Below are 15,899 nucleotides of genomic sequence, written 5' to 3'. Positions count from 1 at the left end.
CCTTTCTTAAAACCACATTAAAACAATATTATAAAATCTACATAGACGGAGTAAAACAAAACATTAAAATCGATATATGTTTTATTGCATTGCAAGAGTATCTTTTAGTTTATAAAAATGTAATTTAATATTTTTTTTATTTTGAAGAATGTCCCCTAAATTTGAAAACTTGACGCGATTCTTGTCGGCTTTATCAATTTATTTGTACTAAACGACATCGCATAATTAAGGTTTTTGAATATTACCTGGCGGGCTTTGCTGCTGAGCTCTCTCTTCCATCTCTGCAGAGATGATACCGCCGATGAGCCAAACCCTAGATGACAAGGATCTCGACGACGAAGCTCTGTGGGCCGTAATTGATTCCGCCGTCGCATCGTCGTCTTCCGCCGCTAAATCTCTCAAAGCCGTCCCACCTCGAAACTATAATAATCGCTTTCATTCTCCAAAACTGAAGTTTCCAATCATTTCAAAGTTTACCTCTTCATCGCCATCATCCAGCAGCAGAACCCCAAGAAGCCATCTAATAGCCAACGGGGAGGTACTGCAGGAGGAGAGTTACACTCTCCAACGCCCGCAGAAGATAGCCAGGTTATGTCTCTCTGAAACAACTTCTCCTCCTGCTCCTCTTGTTATGGTGAAGCACGTGCAGCGCACGCCGACCACGCCATCCTCGAGTTGTTCGGAGTATCCGATTCAGAGTCCTACAAATAATTGTTCTTCTGATTGTTCGGTGATGACACATAGCTTGTCTGGTCGATTCCCTACTGTTGCTCTCTTCAAAGAATACCAGAATGCTGCTATGGCGGTCGGTACATATCATGATCATGTTTCTCCTTTTTTTGTTAATTGCTTCATATATGTTATCCGATCCAAAAATGAGTTAAACTTCTAGTGTTAATTGACATRGGATGAACTAGTTTTCATGTTCTAAACCGAATTTCTTTAGGTAAATTTGTAAAAAATTCCTGAAATTGAGTGAAGCAGGTAAAATGTTGAACCTCAAATGAGAAAGTACTTTCATAATTAATAGAAGTAGTTAACCATAGCTAAATACTTCCATAATCATTGCAAATATCTTGTACATTCGAATCAAAGTAGGTATTGTGGACCAAAATGAATCACCATTACCGTGTGTCACAAGAAGGAAAGTGCTAGCAATTAGTGTTTGACATAGAAGGTATTCGTTTYTTCACGCATTTGGACAAAGAATCGGTTTCTTTGTCTTAACTTTTGGRGGGTTAAAATCTTCCCTTTTGCATATCATGTTATAAGCAGGGTCAGGTGAAAGTCTTTGATCCAAATTTCTTAAAGTTGATCAAAAGTGGTTGCACAAATCAAATAAGGAATCTAAGATAAAGCAGATATATAAACAAGAATGTTTATTGTGGTTCAGGGCTTGGATATCTGCGATTTTCCCTAGGGCTTGAGACAAATTAAGTGTGAGCTTGCTGGCGATTTTGGTTAAAGGAGTTGATAGAAAAGACAGTAGAGACTGGAGACCAGTAATGTATGCAAGGGTTGGTCATAAAACCATATATATATGCTTCTTGTCAGATTGTAGTGAACCACTTCACCATCAGACTTTTGATAGAAGAGACTATAGAACCATTTCATCATCAGGAGAATATTGCTCTTCTTTTTTGTTGATAGCAGCAACTAAGGTCCTCTGATTTAAGCGAAAGTATAGAAATCCGCATCAATAACCATCAGATGGCAACACCTAGAGTGGCTACATTGCGTTCAATTTGGTTCTCTCTTATTATTATATGGTTGTTACTAAAGATTTCATTGTCTGTTTGCAGATTCTGGAGAAGGGTGACTATACTCTAATCTCTGGGAATCCTTTCATCAAAAAGTCTGGTAAAATTATTCACCTCCTAATTCATTTTGGTCCTCACAATGTTGCTGAAGTATTCAGATTGCAAAAACAGGTTGGAGAAAGATATCATGTTTTTTCAACATCTCTTATGAAATTAAAGATAAGAGTATAGAGTTTGATGATAATCGTAATGTTCAGCGTGCTGAATTCATYGTTCGGGCACATATGCAGTATGTTTCTTTACTTCAATTTGTGTATGAGATTGCAGAGTTGGTTTCTATTGTTCATTTTCTTACAATTCTTTTTATTTGTTCTAGAGGGGGTAGGTTYTCGGATGGATGGGGATCATGTGATAGACGTGAGAAGAAATTTATAAAACCAAATCACGATATTCCTAGCACGGCTGAAACCAGGGCAAAAAATAAAGCATGCCAGGTAAATTTCTCTCTATACGAATTCATCTGTATTCTAATATTCCCTGCATAGGACCACTTTGGCGGTATGCGTCCCTTCATTGCTTCAATTAGTCTAGGCCACTAAATCAAAAGAGTAGGAGTACATCCTCTAACACTTTGGTTAGCAACTAACCATTGTATCAAGTGAAGCATAGATCAATTAACATTCATAAACTTTGTATGCTTTTAGATCATCTCCGACTAGATATCATAGATTCCAAGTTAGTTTCATGAACTAGTTTGTGAACTATTCCTTTGTTTAGTCTACTTCCATGTATCAATCCATATGTTTCTATCAATAGAGCGACTGTATTAGTCGTGTCAACTTAATTTGGACAGAAGGTTCATGGTTCAACCTTTAAATTTTCTGTACACAGTAACATACGGGGATGGACTATGGTTTCTATAATGTTGAATTCCACCCATGCGCGTTTTTGCTGCCTTCAGAGAACCCCGACATTCAACTAATGAAACTAGTAATAGTTGACCATTAAGCTGAAAAGAAGGAATTTGAGATGATGAATGCCAACAGGGAAAATGGAAAATGTTGRAAGATTTGGTAATTGTGGTTTTTGAGCATGTGGGAAGTTGATATGATATGGTTTTGTTTGGGTTAAAGTTAGGAATGAGATTGAAGTCTGATTATTGGGAAGTAAGAGCATCTCCARTGGAGTGACTTATAAGAACCTCATTTTTACACTCTTTTTGTCACACCATTGTCAACTCAGYAAATTAAAAACTACAATRAACTCCACAATGGTAGTGACTAATAAGAACCTCGTTTTGGTGTGTCTCATGTATTACTTCATCAACAATAATATGGATATAAAAGTAAAACAAATATATAAAAAACTAATAGAATGTYAGTAAGAACCAAGGTTCTTGKWMAAAAACTCCAAAAATATGGTCGACTTATAAGAACTTTCTCCAATGATTGTTTATATAAGTCGCTATACTTTTTGCTTATAAGGACATCCRATTGGAGAYGCTCTTCATGATGTTTCTTATGTGTTGCAGGACCTGCTAGGGATTGGAGAGTACCGTCCTGGTGTCGGTGGTCAGAGATAAATAAAAGAAACCAACTTCATGCCATACATATATGGTTAAAATCGACTGGTCTCAATATASACACACACTTTGTGACCCGACTCCAAAGCTCACCAATGTTTTTAAGAGTTATCTAACGACTAGTTGACAACTTTAGCCGTAGGATGTGCAGTAACTGTAATTTGGGTCGAAAATCAGCCGCTAGCCTACAAGGCAAAATGGTCATTTTGTACTCATCATTCATTACTGGTTATGGTGTTTGGAAATGGCATACCAGATGCCTAGCCAAATTTACCAGTTGACTTGTGAGAAGTCCATAAATATAGATTGAAAGTGTAGTCCCTTAATTACTCCCTTRTTTGTTAATTTTGAAAGCTTAGTGCCTAAAACATAAGCTTACATAAAAAAAARTCATTACAATTGCATTTATAAAGTGTCTCACGGCAGTTCTCTTGGYGCACCGTGGTTCAAGACTTGTGTCTCACTCCATGTTAAGCTTGTGACATTTCATGGCCGATGTGTAGTTCTCGTAACGTGAAATTTTACTTTTCTTACCTTTTTAGTTTTTAGTATATAATCTAATTTAATTTGTTTAATGTAATCGACTTATTGATTAACGGTAAAAAAAAATATGTACACAGTACATATATCATTATATATCATATAAAGATTTGCCGTCTTAAGTCACGTCTTGAAAAGTACCGTCGTCTTGTCATGGCTCCTAAGACTTGAGGTTTGACCTTGCCGTCATGCCATTTAAAAAAATTGTCCTTCAATCATATGATAAAAAATGGTGTGGCTGTATGACCTGTGCTTTTGGTGTCATATTCCATTCAGCYAACCAAACACAACAAACTTCTCATATTTCAAATGTTAATAAATCTTTACTAGTCCTTGTGAGTAATCAAAATCTGCATTAAGCTCTACCTTAATTAAATTCCATCCTGTCCATACACAGAAATAAAAAATAAAAAATAAAAAGACATGTAAATCTATTTTGAGGCATATAATTTTAATAATATTTTCAAAGATCTTTGATCGYTTTTGTTCAAATGAAAGGTGTGTTTCGGAACCATCATCCTCTTAAGTACAACGTGGCATTAATCCTTCGTACAGAAATCCAAGCGCCATCCAGCGATTCCTAAAACAGAACGAAATTTGACATAATCAGAAACTCGGATTTTACTCCTCATAAACCATCAAGAACAACAAAGAATCATATGACAACAATTCATTGGAATAGGGTCAAGAACAAGTAGTAGTTGAACAAAAGTCGAGTCCCATTCTTTTACAAACCCAATAATCCGTACAAACTTATAAACCAGTTTTTATGTGTTGTTTCATATGTTTATAYATTGTTGTTCCACATGTGAAACATTCACGACTGCATTTTTCCATACACAAAACAATCTTGATCGTTGTTTMACAAATGAAACAACATTGTATTTTCACGCATGTTTCCTAAACACATGAAAACTGGCTTGTAAGTTTGTATGAATTATTGAGTTTGTAAATGATCATGTATATATATATATATATGTGGGATTGATCATTTGAGACCTCTAAAATTTATGAGATCGTGAGAACTTCTACTTTAAGTTCTCATTTCACATGATCTTTTTTCAATCCAAGTATAATACCTAATGTATTGATTAACATATGTTTATTCCACAATGTGTTTGTTTCATATGTATTCGATTCACAATGTGAAACTTGTTTACTTGTATTTTTTGTTTCACAAACACCAAAAAGTTTCACATGGTGCATCCACTACATGTAAAACAATCACAGTATGAAACAAATATATGTTAATCAATACATTAAATTCTAGCCATAGATGATATATTTCTATATATAAGATTTATAAAGATAGATGATAAAACGATGAAAATGCCGGAAAAAATCACACGAAACTTCAATGTATGCAAGGCCAAGAAATTCTAGTAAATAGTACTTCTAGTCTTATTGCAAAATAACCATTAGAAAATGCCAGAAAAAATCACTCACCCTGATTGTGGATTTGAGCATAGTTAAACATGAACTATTTAGAAAAAAATTCTAGGAATCGGTAACTATAAAGACACTTACAGTTTCTTGCACAAGCAACAGCCAATGATTATGATGCATTTGAACATGCTTTGGTTACAGAGTTGTCGTCTTTCACTGCCAAATCTGCAGATCTAGGTTCACTCTTGCACGACTCCTCAACGTATCTGAACTCAAGTTGCTTTTCCACGGACTTATTATTGGACTTCCGTTTATACCTTAATCGATAAGGGGGAGATGCATTGTACGTATTATTAACACTAGCTAGCCCACCTTCGACTCCATTGCCAAGACTATCAGCACTCCCGCAAGAACCTCCACCATATGACTCGGATTCCTCCAAATCATCGTTACTTTTTCTTTCTTTATCGCCAGTTAAAACCGTTGCTACTTCATCAGCCTTCAGAATCTTGTGAAATGAAAGAGATGATTGATCTTTTCTCTTTCTTAATATGGAAGGCGTATTAGGAAAGCTCTTAGCGGCAATCTTTAAGATGGATTCTGGGGTTTGTGCATGTAAACTGCTACATTTTTCAGCATAAGGCGGAGTTGAGGAACACCGAGGTGACGTTATTGGATTTGAGTTATACTCCCGGCAGTTCCACGGCATATACAGAACACCCAACTCGGTTGGCATAAAACTACCAATCTGTGGAGGCTCATAATATAAAGAACCRTAAGCTGGAAACTGACTTTGTATTGGTGTTATACTCAACGGCTCCGGATTGTCATTGATTGTACTGCAACTTTCGAACTTTGGAACCAAATTTCGACTAAGGTGACTAAGATCAAACTTTGAAGGTTGCGACTTGCTTCCAATGGCTTCGGAATCAGTAGAGCCACTTGGAACAAAACTTGATGAAGCATCTACATCTTGAGAAGGGGTAGAACATTCTAGATCATCTGCGGCATCTGCTTCCACCTTTCGTTGTTCTGCAGTTCCTGGTGAGGTCCGAGCAGTTGTAACTGAACAAGCAATCAGTTTTCCGGTTGAAGCTGGTTTGCTTACATCTCCACCTCCATTCTCATTCTTTGGAACAGTTGGAAGGTTCCCCGTGGCCAAATAGAAATCTAACTTCTTCTTTAAGGAACTATTCCAATGATTTTTTATTGCGTTATCAGTCCTGCATGAGAACATTTAAGTAAACAAAGATGAGAACATTTTGCAATGTTTTTTTAATCAAAATAAGCAGCCCTCCAAACCCAACCCACGGCCCATCAATGAATTAGGGCCTGTTTGATAACAGCTTAATGAGCTTAATGGGACTCGCAGCTTATTCAGTCAGCTATACATGACTGTTTGGTAGTGGCTTAGGGGCTGTTTACTAAATTTTCTATTAAGTTCTGTATGGATAAATTTGTCTGTTTGGATAAATTTGTCTGTCTGGATAAATTTATGTTGCTGTTTACTTTTCTATCTGAATAACAGTCTGAATAACAGAAATAACCAATTTACCCCTGAGGATAGAAAACCTTAAGCAAACAGCAAATACCCAAAAAAAAAAAAAATGCAAACTGCAGCTTGAAATTTCTTGTTTCCATTATATATACCATAAAATTGATTTTTGCCTGTTCATCCTCCCTCTCGCCTGTTTGGTGTTCGCCATCTCCGGTTGCTTTGCCGCCATCTCCGGTTGCTTTGCCGCCACCCCTATTTGCTTCGTCACTGGCGACCGGTCTGAGCCTTCGTCTTCGTCGCCTTCGCCGCTCTACTCGTTGCAACAGGTATGGTCGATCGACGGAAAAGAGAGCAACAGCCGTCGATCGATGGAGAAGAGACCAAGGGCCTACCTCTCTTTTTAGGCTGCGACAATGGTGATGAAGCTTCTTCCATTGAATAATTGGTTCTTGAGGGAGGTTTAAAAACCCTTGGTCCCTCGCTCTAAAACCCTATTTCTCTCTCTAAAAAGCTTGAGAGCAAAAGGGACCTACACCTTACAGTGAGTAGAGAAGAGAGCAACAGTCAATCGATGGAGAAGAGATCGATGGAGAAGGGCCTGTTTACTTGTTGATCGATGGAGAAGAGAACGAAGGGCGTTGGATCGATGGAGAAGAGAACGAAGGGTGTTGGATCGATGGAGAAGAGACTTGAGAGAGGCGTGACTATTGTGTAAGGGTAGGACAAGTCTTTTACCTGGCTTAACCTGGACAACACATGTTTTTCATCTGGGGGAATAAGCCCATTTCTGAGCGAATAAGCCCAAGGTAAACAGCCTTGTTTGTYTGTGCGAATAAGCCGGTTTACCCACTAAGCTCATTAAGCCACAAGTAAACAGGCMCTTAATGATATAGAACGTGGCTTATTCAGTAAGCTTTTAGGGGTGAGCTTTATGCAGAAAAACAAGCTTTTTCCAAACCAGTCCCTTCCAATTAAAAGCACACTCTTTCCGTAATGAAAAAAACCTTCCAAACAAAAACTTTCTCAATCTAGACAGACAGATTAACCCACACAGACAACTTTACATACATGACTTAATAAAAAACCAACCGAACAGACCCTTAGCCAGTCCAACCWAGTTTGCTTAGTTTTTCATAGTGTTTTGTATAGGGGTGAGCAGCGGAACTGGGTACCCGGTTACGGAACCGGAACCACCTTGGAACCACCGGTTCCGGAACCGGAACCGATATGAGTGGTTCCGGTTCCGGTTCCGGTTCCTAAAATACGGAACCGATTGAGAATGGTTCCGGTTCCGGTTCTCAATTTTTCGGAACCGTTACCYGCCGGGTACCCGGTATTTTTTAATACCAAATTTATATTAGGTTTACATCTTAAAARCATGTCGTCATCTTCATTCTTCATCTAAATTCTTCATATAAAATGATTCGTATTTTTTCAAATTGTGTGTTCACTTGGATTCATAGTATGTAATCGTTAAACTTTGAACAATTACCATTATAGTATGTAATCGTTAAACATTGAACATTTTCTATTAGTCTATTATGGTTTGTAATCGTTAATCAATATTTGTAACCATTATTCTTTATAATTTGTATTCTTGCTTATTTATTAGAGTTTTGGCAATGTTTTATTTTTTATTTCTAAATAACAAAATTTTAATATTTTAGGAAGCGGGTACCCGGAACCGGTTCCCGGCGGTTCCGGTTCCAAAAATTTAAGAACCGCTCTAACCGGTTCTGGTTCCGGTTCCAATATCTCAAGAACCGCCGGTTCCGGTTCCTGTCAAAAAGGGCGGGTACCCGCCTATGCTCACCCCTAGTTTTGTAGTGTATTTTGTAACTATAACTAATTTTTATTCAAGTTTACATTACGGAAATTTTGTTGTCACACCCCTACAAAAAGTTCTAGGTCCACCCCTGACTTCAGTAATGTATTTTGGTGAAATTATAGAACTACAGACACAGGGGGCGTAAACAATCACCTTCCAGGCAGTGCCTTTGCTATTTCGGCCCATTTGTTTCCATGCACACGATGTGCATTCATGAGGGCCAACTCCTCTTGCAGGGTCCAAGCATCCTTTTTTATATCCGGATTCAAATGATTGTGCCACCTGAAATAATTTGTAGTCGTCTTCAGAGATAACATAATCATGGAAAAAAATGCAGCGAAGTTAATGATTTGAAGATCTGATAGACAAAAGAATAGATATTAAATGTATAGCAAGTATGATTATGTGTAATCCAATATAATGACAGKAAAACACGGCTGATCTAACTCTTAAGTAAGAAAGAAACAACAAACCCAAGTTAAAATAACAATTGAAGGACGAAAAAAGTAATCAAAACATTAACATAAGCAATGAATCATTATAATACCTTTCACGGCATTGTTTCCCAATACGACCGGGCAGAGACTTTGCTATGAGAGACCATTTTGTGGGCCCATATCTTTTCACCAACTCAACGATTTTGTCATCCTCCTACAGCAAAAGAACAGAGACCAAGACATTTTTTAAATCAAATGTTTCAAAGAGTTTATGCAAAAATGCTACAACTGAAAGTAGGAAGGAATCAGGTGCAAACCTCTTGGGTCCAAGGACCTTTAATAAGTTCTGGATTAAGAACCTTTTGCCAGCGATGCAGACATTGGACTTCTGATCTATCAGGAAAATATTCAGCTGCAAAACAGCAACATCCATAAGCAAACCCCATTCYTATTCAAGAAAATTGAGCAAGGCAACTTGATGCAGAGTACAATAACTGAATCGAAGATTAATCCGGTTGATTCTCTAAATACCCAGATCAATCTCTTCTAAAGCTCGTTGATTCAACGAATACTGAGCTTTAGGCTCAAACTCGAATCCAAAGTGAACTCAGAATTTGGATGGAAATGGAAATTTTCTGTATTGATTGATTGATCATCCACATCTTACCCAACCAACAAGTAAATAAGAGTCCCAAACATAAATGGGTCTGGAAGAGACGACGATGGGCCAAACATAAAAGCCAAAACGGAAAATAAAAGATATAGCAAAAAACACAAAAGTGTCTCAAGACATGTTCAAACAAGTTTTTAGGCCTCAAAAATCCTGTAGGCGGGGCCTAAAATGGAGACCCGTAGCAAAAGTTATGCGCGTTAAGCGCGATACCCCSTATTGGTCCRGTGATGGKCCTCCAAGAACAATAAGGCCCGGTCCTCCACTACTAGGTCCGCATAACAACTTAACTAGCCTATCTATACACCTCAAATCAAGCACTTTCCACTACAGCTTTTTAACTCAAAAGTTAACATATTTTCCATGCCCACAAGGTCAGGAAAACTAATCGACTTACAACACCATTGTTGACCAACACCATTGTTGACCAACACCATTCCTTTCAAAAAAAGTCACCTGAAAAGTTACACACATTCACCATGCTAATCTTTTAATAAAAACATCAATATTGGAGGGGAAATCGACATCCATGTTTCTATTCCATAAACTCAATACTCGCCTGCTAGTAAACTGATATTTGGATGGACAATGATCTAGTTAACTTGAGCAAAATATCAAACAAGTACCTGAACTTAGTAGCTAGTGATAATKGTCTCCATGTTCTTGGTATAATATTAGCAGTGATCCTAAGCGTACAAAGTTGGGAAAAGATGCAGCTTTTTCTCCTTCCATTTTCTGATTGCATTATCAATATTGGCACCTTTCCATTGATTGAAACAAGGCGGAACTTTTCCCCTCATATTCCTATAATTGCCAACCTTTGTTCATACCATTTTCTAAAATATTGCAATAGAGTGTCCTATCTTTGTTAAAGAACATGAAAAGGAATGTGGCTGCCAAAGATGCAATGGAATTTATGGTGGCACTAAGATATGTTGTAAAGAATGGAGATGSAACTGTTCCCTAATTATCAAATACATCGAAATATTCCATCTTCAAAATTTCCAAGACCAATCCAGTCACTGATAAATGGATCAAGTCCACAAGTGATAACATTCTGATGTATCACACCATAAGTTGACCTGTAGGATCACTAACAGCAAACACAGGTGTGCACACATTTAGATAAGCACTTAATAAATGGCTTCAAGTTAAGCATACATCTGTCRAGTCCTCCATCAAAATGTTGAGCATCAATTTATCAATTCCTTTTATTAACGTTTTCACATCATAGCCAATAGTTATGGATYTATAATTGATTAAAGCAGAAATTTATCTCAAATATTTAGTCAACCACATTTTCCACAGGGTCAAACTCCTTAGCCAGAGTATGCTTATCACAGTATTCTAATCATATATAGGCCTTTGCTTCAAGATTCTTCCACAAGTCTTCTCAACTTGTAACATGTCATTAAAAGATATGAGGTCCTTCAGAATCTTCATTCAAATCATCCTCATTGTAGGTCTCTGAGATGGATATCCAAGAATTCCTCTTCAATTACCATTTTGGTCGACCCACAAACTAATCCAGCTTCTGGGGTGCGGTTCTGATTTGACATGCATCAATCACAACAGTACACTTATCAGTTGTGTGCATTTCACTCTCCAGGGAGGTCATTCAGCCTACTACTTTTTGGCATTCTTAGCCATAGGAAATTGCTAAGGATGCAATTTGATTTAACGGAATGACAATCGAGATCAAGGGCCAGAAACACAAAATCCATTTATCTATAAACCTATAAACCTATTAGATTGGAAGCAATAAGCCTAATGGAGTCCAATGGATCTGATCCAAGAAGTCAAACCAAATCAAGAGTAACTCCACTATTTCTACATTGACATCTAATTGCACTCAAATACCTAAAATGTCACAAGTATACTAGATTTGAAAGTGGTTCTTGAAGATTGTACACATCATATCTGATGCTGAATTCGAACACGACATGATAAAACAGAACTAGGTCTCTTATCAGATGTTCACATGGACTAGGTGAATCCTCAAAACAGAACTCGACTTCATGAGATAGGAGATTGGATCTGAAGGCACAATCATCTCTAGATTTGAAAGCAATGGAATTGGTACAGAATTAGAAGCATAGTAGAACTTCGAAGATAAGATAGAAGARCAGCTTCGAATATAAATTTGGAAAAACAAAAGCAATCATCAAACAAGAATAAAACTTGCCAGTGGTTTCACATGGAAGAACTTTTGGTAGATTGGACTGTTCCAATACCAATTGACTTGATTTTGTGATGACTCTGCATGTGATTGGGACTTTCAACGCAGAAAACCAAGGGGATGTTGAGGTGTTAAAGGGATTATTCACACAGCCAAATTGAGGTGTTTACTTGGGGCTTAATAAAAACGTAATGGGCTTATTTGCACAGCCAATGAAGGTCGCTTGTCCAGGTTCAACCATAAAAATTACCTCCTCTACCCTATGAAAAAACACGCTTCTAAGTTCTACCCTGCTCCTCCTACGCTTCACAGCTGACGGCACCATCTGCATATAGMTGCTGGCTTTTGACGGTGAAATCCCTTCGAAAACCTCTCTGACAGGTGATTAGGGGGACTTTGGTAGAGGAACACAACTGTTGGATTTCTTGGTTGCAATCCCCAACCTTAAGAACCTTGGAAATTTTCATCTTGCCCTTCAAGGTTATCAACTTTCCCATCAATCAACTGCAGTCTTCGTGAACTCCGCCAGCAAATTGCCACCGTGAAAAAAACACAAAAAAGCACATAAGCAATGAAGCTTGTAGCAGCAGCAAAAGTCTGCCAAACCCAAGAAGCAGCCATTAACGGCCGATTTCTTGCTCATCATCTAGATCGATTTCCTTCGTCGTCTTCTTCGATGAATTTCTTCTGTTAGGAACTTGAAGGTGAAYGATTTCCAGGATTTTCCGATTTTAAAGTTCAATTTTTTTGTTGGATTTCATGATTTTGTGGTTCCATTTTCTTTTTTGGCTAAAGGTGTTGGGGATTTCATCTTCCAAGCTGCTGTTTTTCAGGGTAACTTTCTCATGTATCGATTCCAAGCATATTGTTGTGTTTGTGTGGATTCTTTAGGGTAGGTGCTTTTTGGTTTTTGGTTTGAAGRACAGTAGCTTTCCTGGTTTGATGAACAATAGCTTTTTGTTTTGATTTTGATTCAATTGGTGTAAACTTTTGATKTTTAAATAGTTTGATTATTATGTTTTGATGTTCAAATAGTTTGATGAATGGTAGCTTTTTGGTTTGATGAACAATAGCTTTTTTGGTTTGATTTTGATTGAACTAGTTAAACAAAAATTGGTTCAAACATGTTCAAAAAAGGTAAACAACAGTAAACAACACCACATTTTTGTTTGAGGGGTAGATCAGTGACCATTGATTCAGGTAAAAGAAATACCAACACCACATTTTTACCCCGACAGACAAATTTATCCAGATAGACAGATTTATCCATATAGAAAATTTGGTAAATATCCCCTAAGATGGATTTTGGAGGGGGGGAAATACAAACAGGTACTTATACGAAGGGCTATATGATTGACTTAAGCAAAAAGTCAAACAAGAACCTTAGCTATTAGCCAATGATTATTGCCTCCCATGCGCTTAGTAACCATCAATGAAAGATGCACTGTCTTATAAACTACAACAACTACGGGATATTTCCTCATATTCCCTAGTTGGCTACAACACTCRAAGGGCTAATTTTCAGAATCTTACYAAGGGACTATCGAAATATTTCATCCTATTATTACCAACCTTAAGGTGTTAAGCATCCTATTATGTTATCAARAGGCCTAATAAATMTATGTAACATACTTAACGTGCCAAGTCAAATATAAGTAGATGCCATGAGCAACGCAATGAGAAGAATCTCACCTATTTTCTTCCAGCATTTACCCTTGAAAACCCCTACWGCTTTTTTTAGCGTCTCATCCTGTGAAAAATCAAAGAAAGATTATAAACAAAGCTACCACTTGACATGCTATTAATTTACAAAGAAATTATCACATTACAAAGATATATATATACGTGTGTGTGAGTGTGTGAACATGCAGTTACATAAGGCATGCTACTTCCCAACTGTAGAAGAGATGTAGGAGGATTTGTTTCAGTTGTTAGAATCTCCTTTGACATCTCTTTATACAACTTTTTGCATGTAAAACACCAAAACAGTGCACAAAAATATAAAATGCTTGTTTAATTTAAGCACAAGTCCATAATTTTATATATGAGAAATAATGACTCTTCTACATCACAACTAGAACATTCCTTCAAAACTCAAGCAAATTTGCATAGAATGRGAGGGTACTACTACCAACATCACATTGAATACCAGCATACTCCAAACAAACTGCATACCTCCTCYGGGGTCCAGCCCCCCTTTGCTCGTCTAATAGGTCCAGTTGTCCTCCTATAATTCCAAAATCATATCATCAATGCAAGGAACTTGAGGATTGTATCAATTAAGAAAATAAATTAGGTGGGCACAGAATAAATAAACATAGGCTAATGATTATGCAGTAATGGCTATAAGCCTTACATGCTTTTATGTCATCTATAAGTCATAAATATCCTTAAAGGTTGGGCCTCCTTGTGTAACAACATTACCTAACTAGACATGTACAGCAAGTGATCATGCAATAATGGCTATAAGCTTTACATGCTTGGTATGTTATTATAAGGCATAAATGTCCTTAMAGGTTTTGCATCCTTGTGTAACAATATTACCTAACTAGACATGAACAGTAACTTATACCTCATATATAAAACATATCTTCACAAGACTTCAATTTCCAAAAATACAGCAAATATAATGTTACTGTCCCATAACTAAAAAAACGTGATATTCAAAGAACATACARTAATGCAAGTACATAAGTCATGCACCAACTTAGAAATAGATTCATTCTAAGCTGATCCTGATCAGTCCTACTTAAAAKAATCGAGCCGGGCTCAGATTCTCCAACAAGTTTTAGCATCTCAATTCACTTGCCACAACTTAGAAAAAGATTAATGTCAAAAGACACATTATAAGTTATTTATCACCATTTTTTAGCATCACATGCACAAATGCARTTTAGTTAAACAAAACAACTTACAACAAGATGAATACCAGATAATTTGGATACAAGTGAATATAAAGAAGCATACCGATGAGGTGGGGATGTGGCGGTAGGACTAGAAACCCGCGGGGACTTCGGCAAAACAATGCCGCTACTACCTTCGGAGAGGGATGAGCTCGATGCAGCTGCAGATTGCTTGTTTTCAAGGCAACATTCCAGCAACTCCACCTTACCCATATCTATTTCTTCCTATATGTAACCCCCAAGATAAAGTACAGAAACCATTAACTTTTCATAAYACCAAAACCCTCACAACGGACATATTTCTCAAGATACAAATAATCAGAATCCCTAAATACCATATAAACTCAAATAGTAATTCAACAATAAATACCAACCAAATAAACCCAGATCTAAGAACTAAAAACAAATCAGATCAAAGTGGCTAAACCCAATTCAATTCCACCTTCTATAAAACGATTCAAACAATTAGCACACAAAAACCCTATAAAAATCAAAAATCCAAAGAAACAGAACTACTTAAAATCAACAAACACCAACTGATTGATCAAAGGAAACGAGAAAAAGAAACAGTCTACGAATTGATAGAGACAAAAACGTCTAGAAATTAGAATGGTTTTGACTAATAATTCCTTGATATAAACTAAAAGAAACCAACCCCTGATAGTAGAGAAGTGAAGCTAATGAAGAACCCTCCTTCCTTACAGCCCAATAGAAACCATCAGTTGGAGAGATGTTCCGTTTCGAAATAAAGAAAGAAAGAAGGGGAAACCTTTGCCCGTTGAAAGATCGAGATATAGAGAGAAAGAGAGAGAGAGAGAGAGAGAGAAGAGAACAGGAAACGTATAAATTTTGGTTTGTATTCTAACGAATACAATGGATGATGACCAACGTCGCCGTTTAGCGACGTTGATGAGTAAAAGGCATTTAAAACAGTGGCCGTAGTTAACGGTCAGTGACGGTTTTCGTTAACGTTAAAAGAGTTTGAACCTCAAGAAAAATAAAACGGCACACAACTCTCTAAGAGCCGTCCGTTAAATCTCGAATGTGTTTACAGCCGTCGGATGCTCTCATTGACCTGAGTGGCAGTCAGACGAATGCCATTAACGTTGTTATTTT

At 37.1% G+C, this 15,899-nt stretch overlaps 2 protein-coding genes across 2 annotated transcripts; one reads left to right on the top strand and one right to left on the bottom strand.

The window, feature by feature from the left end:
* The first annotated feature begins 289 nt into the window (after nucleotides 1–289).
* Nucleotides 290–3,580, top strand: LOC112504706. Its single transcript, XM_025108648.1, has 5 exons — nucleotides 290–805; nucleotides 1,803–1,860; nucleotides 1,932–2,049; nucleotides 2,137–2,254; nucleotides 3,292–3,580. Exons 1-5 carry the CDS (start codon nucleotides 290–292, stop codon nucleotides 3,340–3,342), a joined length of 861 nt encoding a protein of 286 aa, XP_024964416.1. The 3' UTR covers nucleotides 3,343–3,580.
* A 640-nt stretch (nucleotides 3,581–4,220) lies between these two features.
* On the bottom strand, nucleotides 4,221–15,616 carry LOC112506663 (transcription factor MYB3R-3-like). Its single transcript, XM_025110880.1, has 9 exons — nucleotides 15,439–15,616; nucleotides 14,848–15,008; nucleotides 14,056–14,107; nucleotides 13,573–13,630; nucleotides 9,349–9,443; nucleotides 9,142–9,245; nucleotides 8,748–8,876; nucleotides 5,410–6,491; nucleotides 4,221–4,462 (listed from the first exon to the last, which is right to left on the bottom strand). Exons 2-8 carry the CDS (start codon nucleotides 14,994–14,996, stop codon nucleotides 5,438–5,440), a joined length of 1,641 nt encoding a protein of 546 aa, XP_024966648.1. The 5' UTR covers nucleotides 14,997–15,008; nucleotides 15,439–15,616; the 3' UTR covers nucleotides 4,221–4,462; nucleotides 5,410–5,437.
* Nucleotides 15,617–15,899: the final 283 nt, after the last annotated feature.

The sequence above is a fragment of the Cynara cardunculus genome (assembly GCF_001531365.2).
Source record: "Cynara cardunculus var. scolymus isolate 2C chromosome LG 2, CcrdV1, whole genome shotgun sequence".
Classification (NCBI taxonomy): domain Eukaryota; kingdom Viridiplantae; phylum Streptophyta; class Magnoliopsida; order Asterales; family Asteraceae; genus Cynara; species Cynara cardunculus.
The sequence above is the reverse complement of the archived record's forward strand: the minus strand, read 5'-3'. Positions and strand labels throughout refer to the sequence as shown.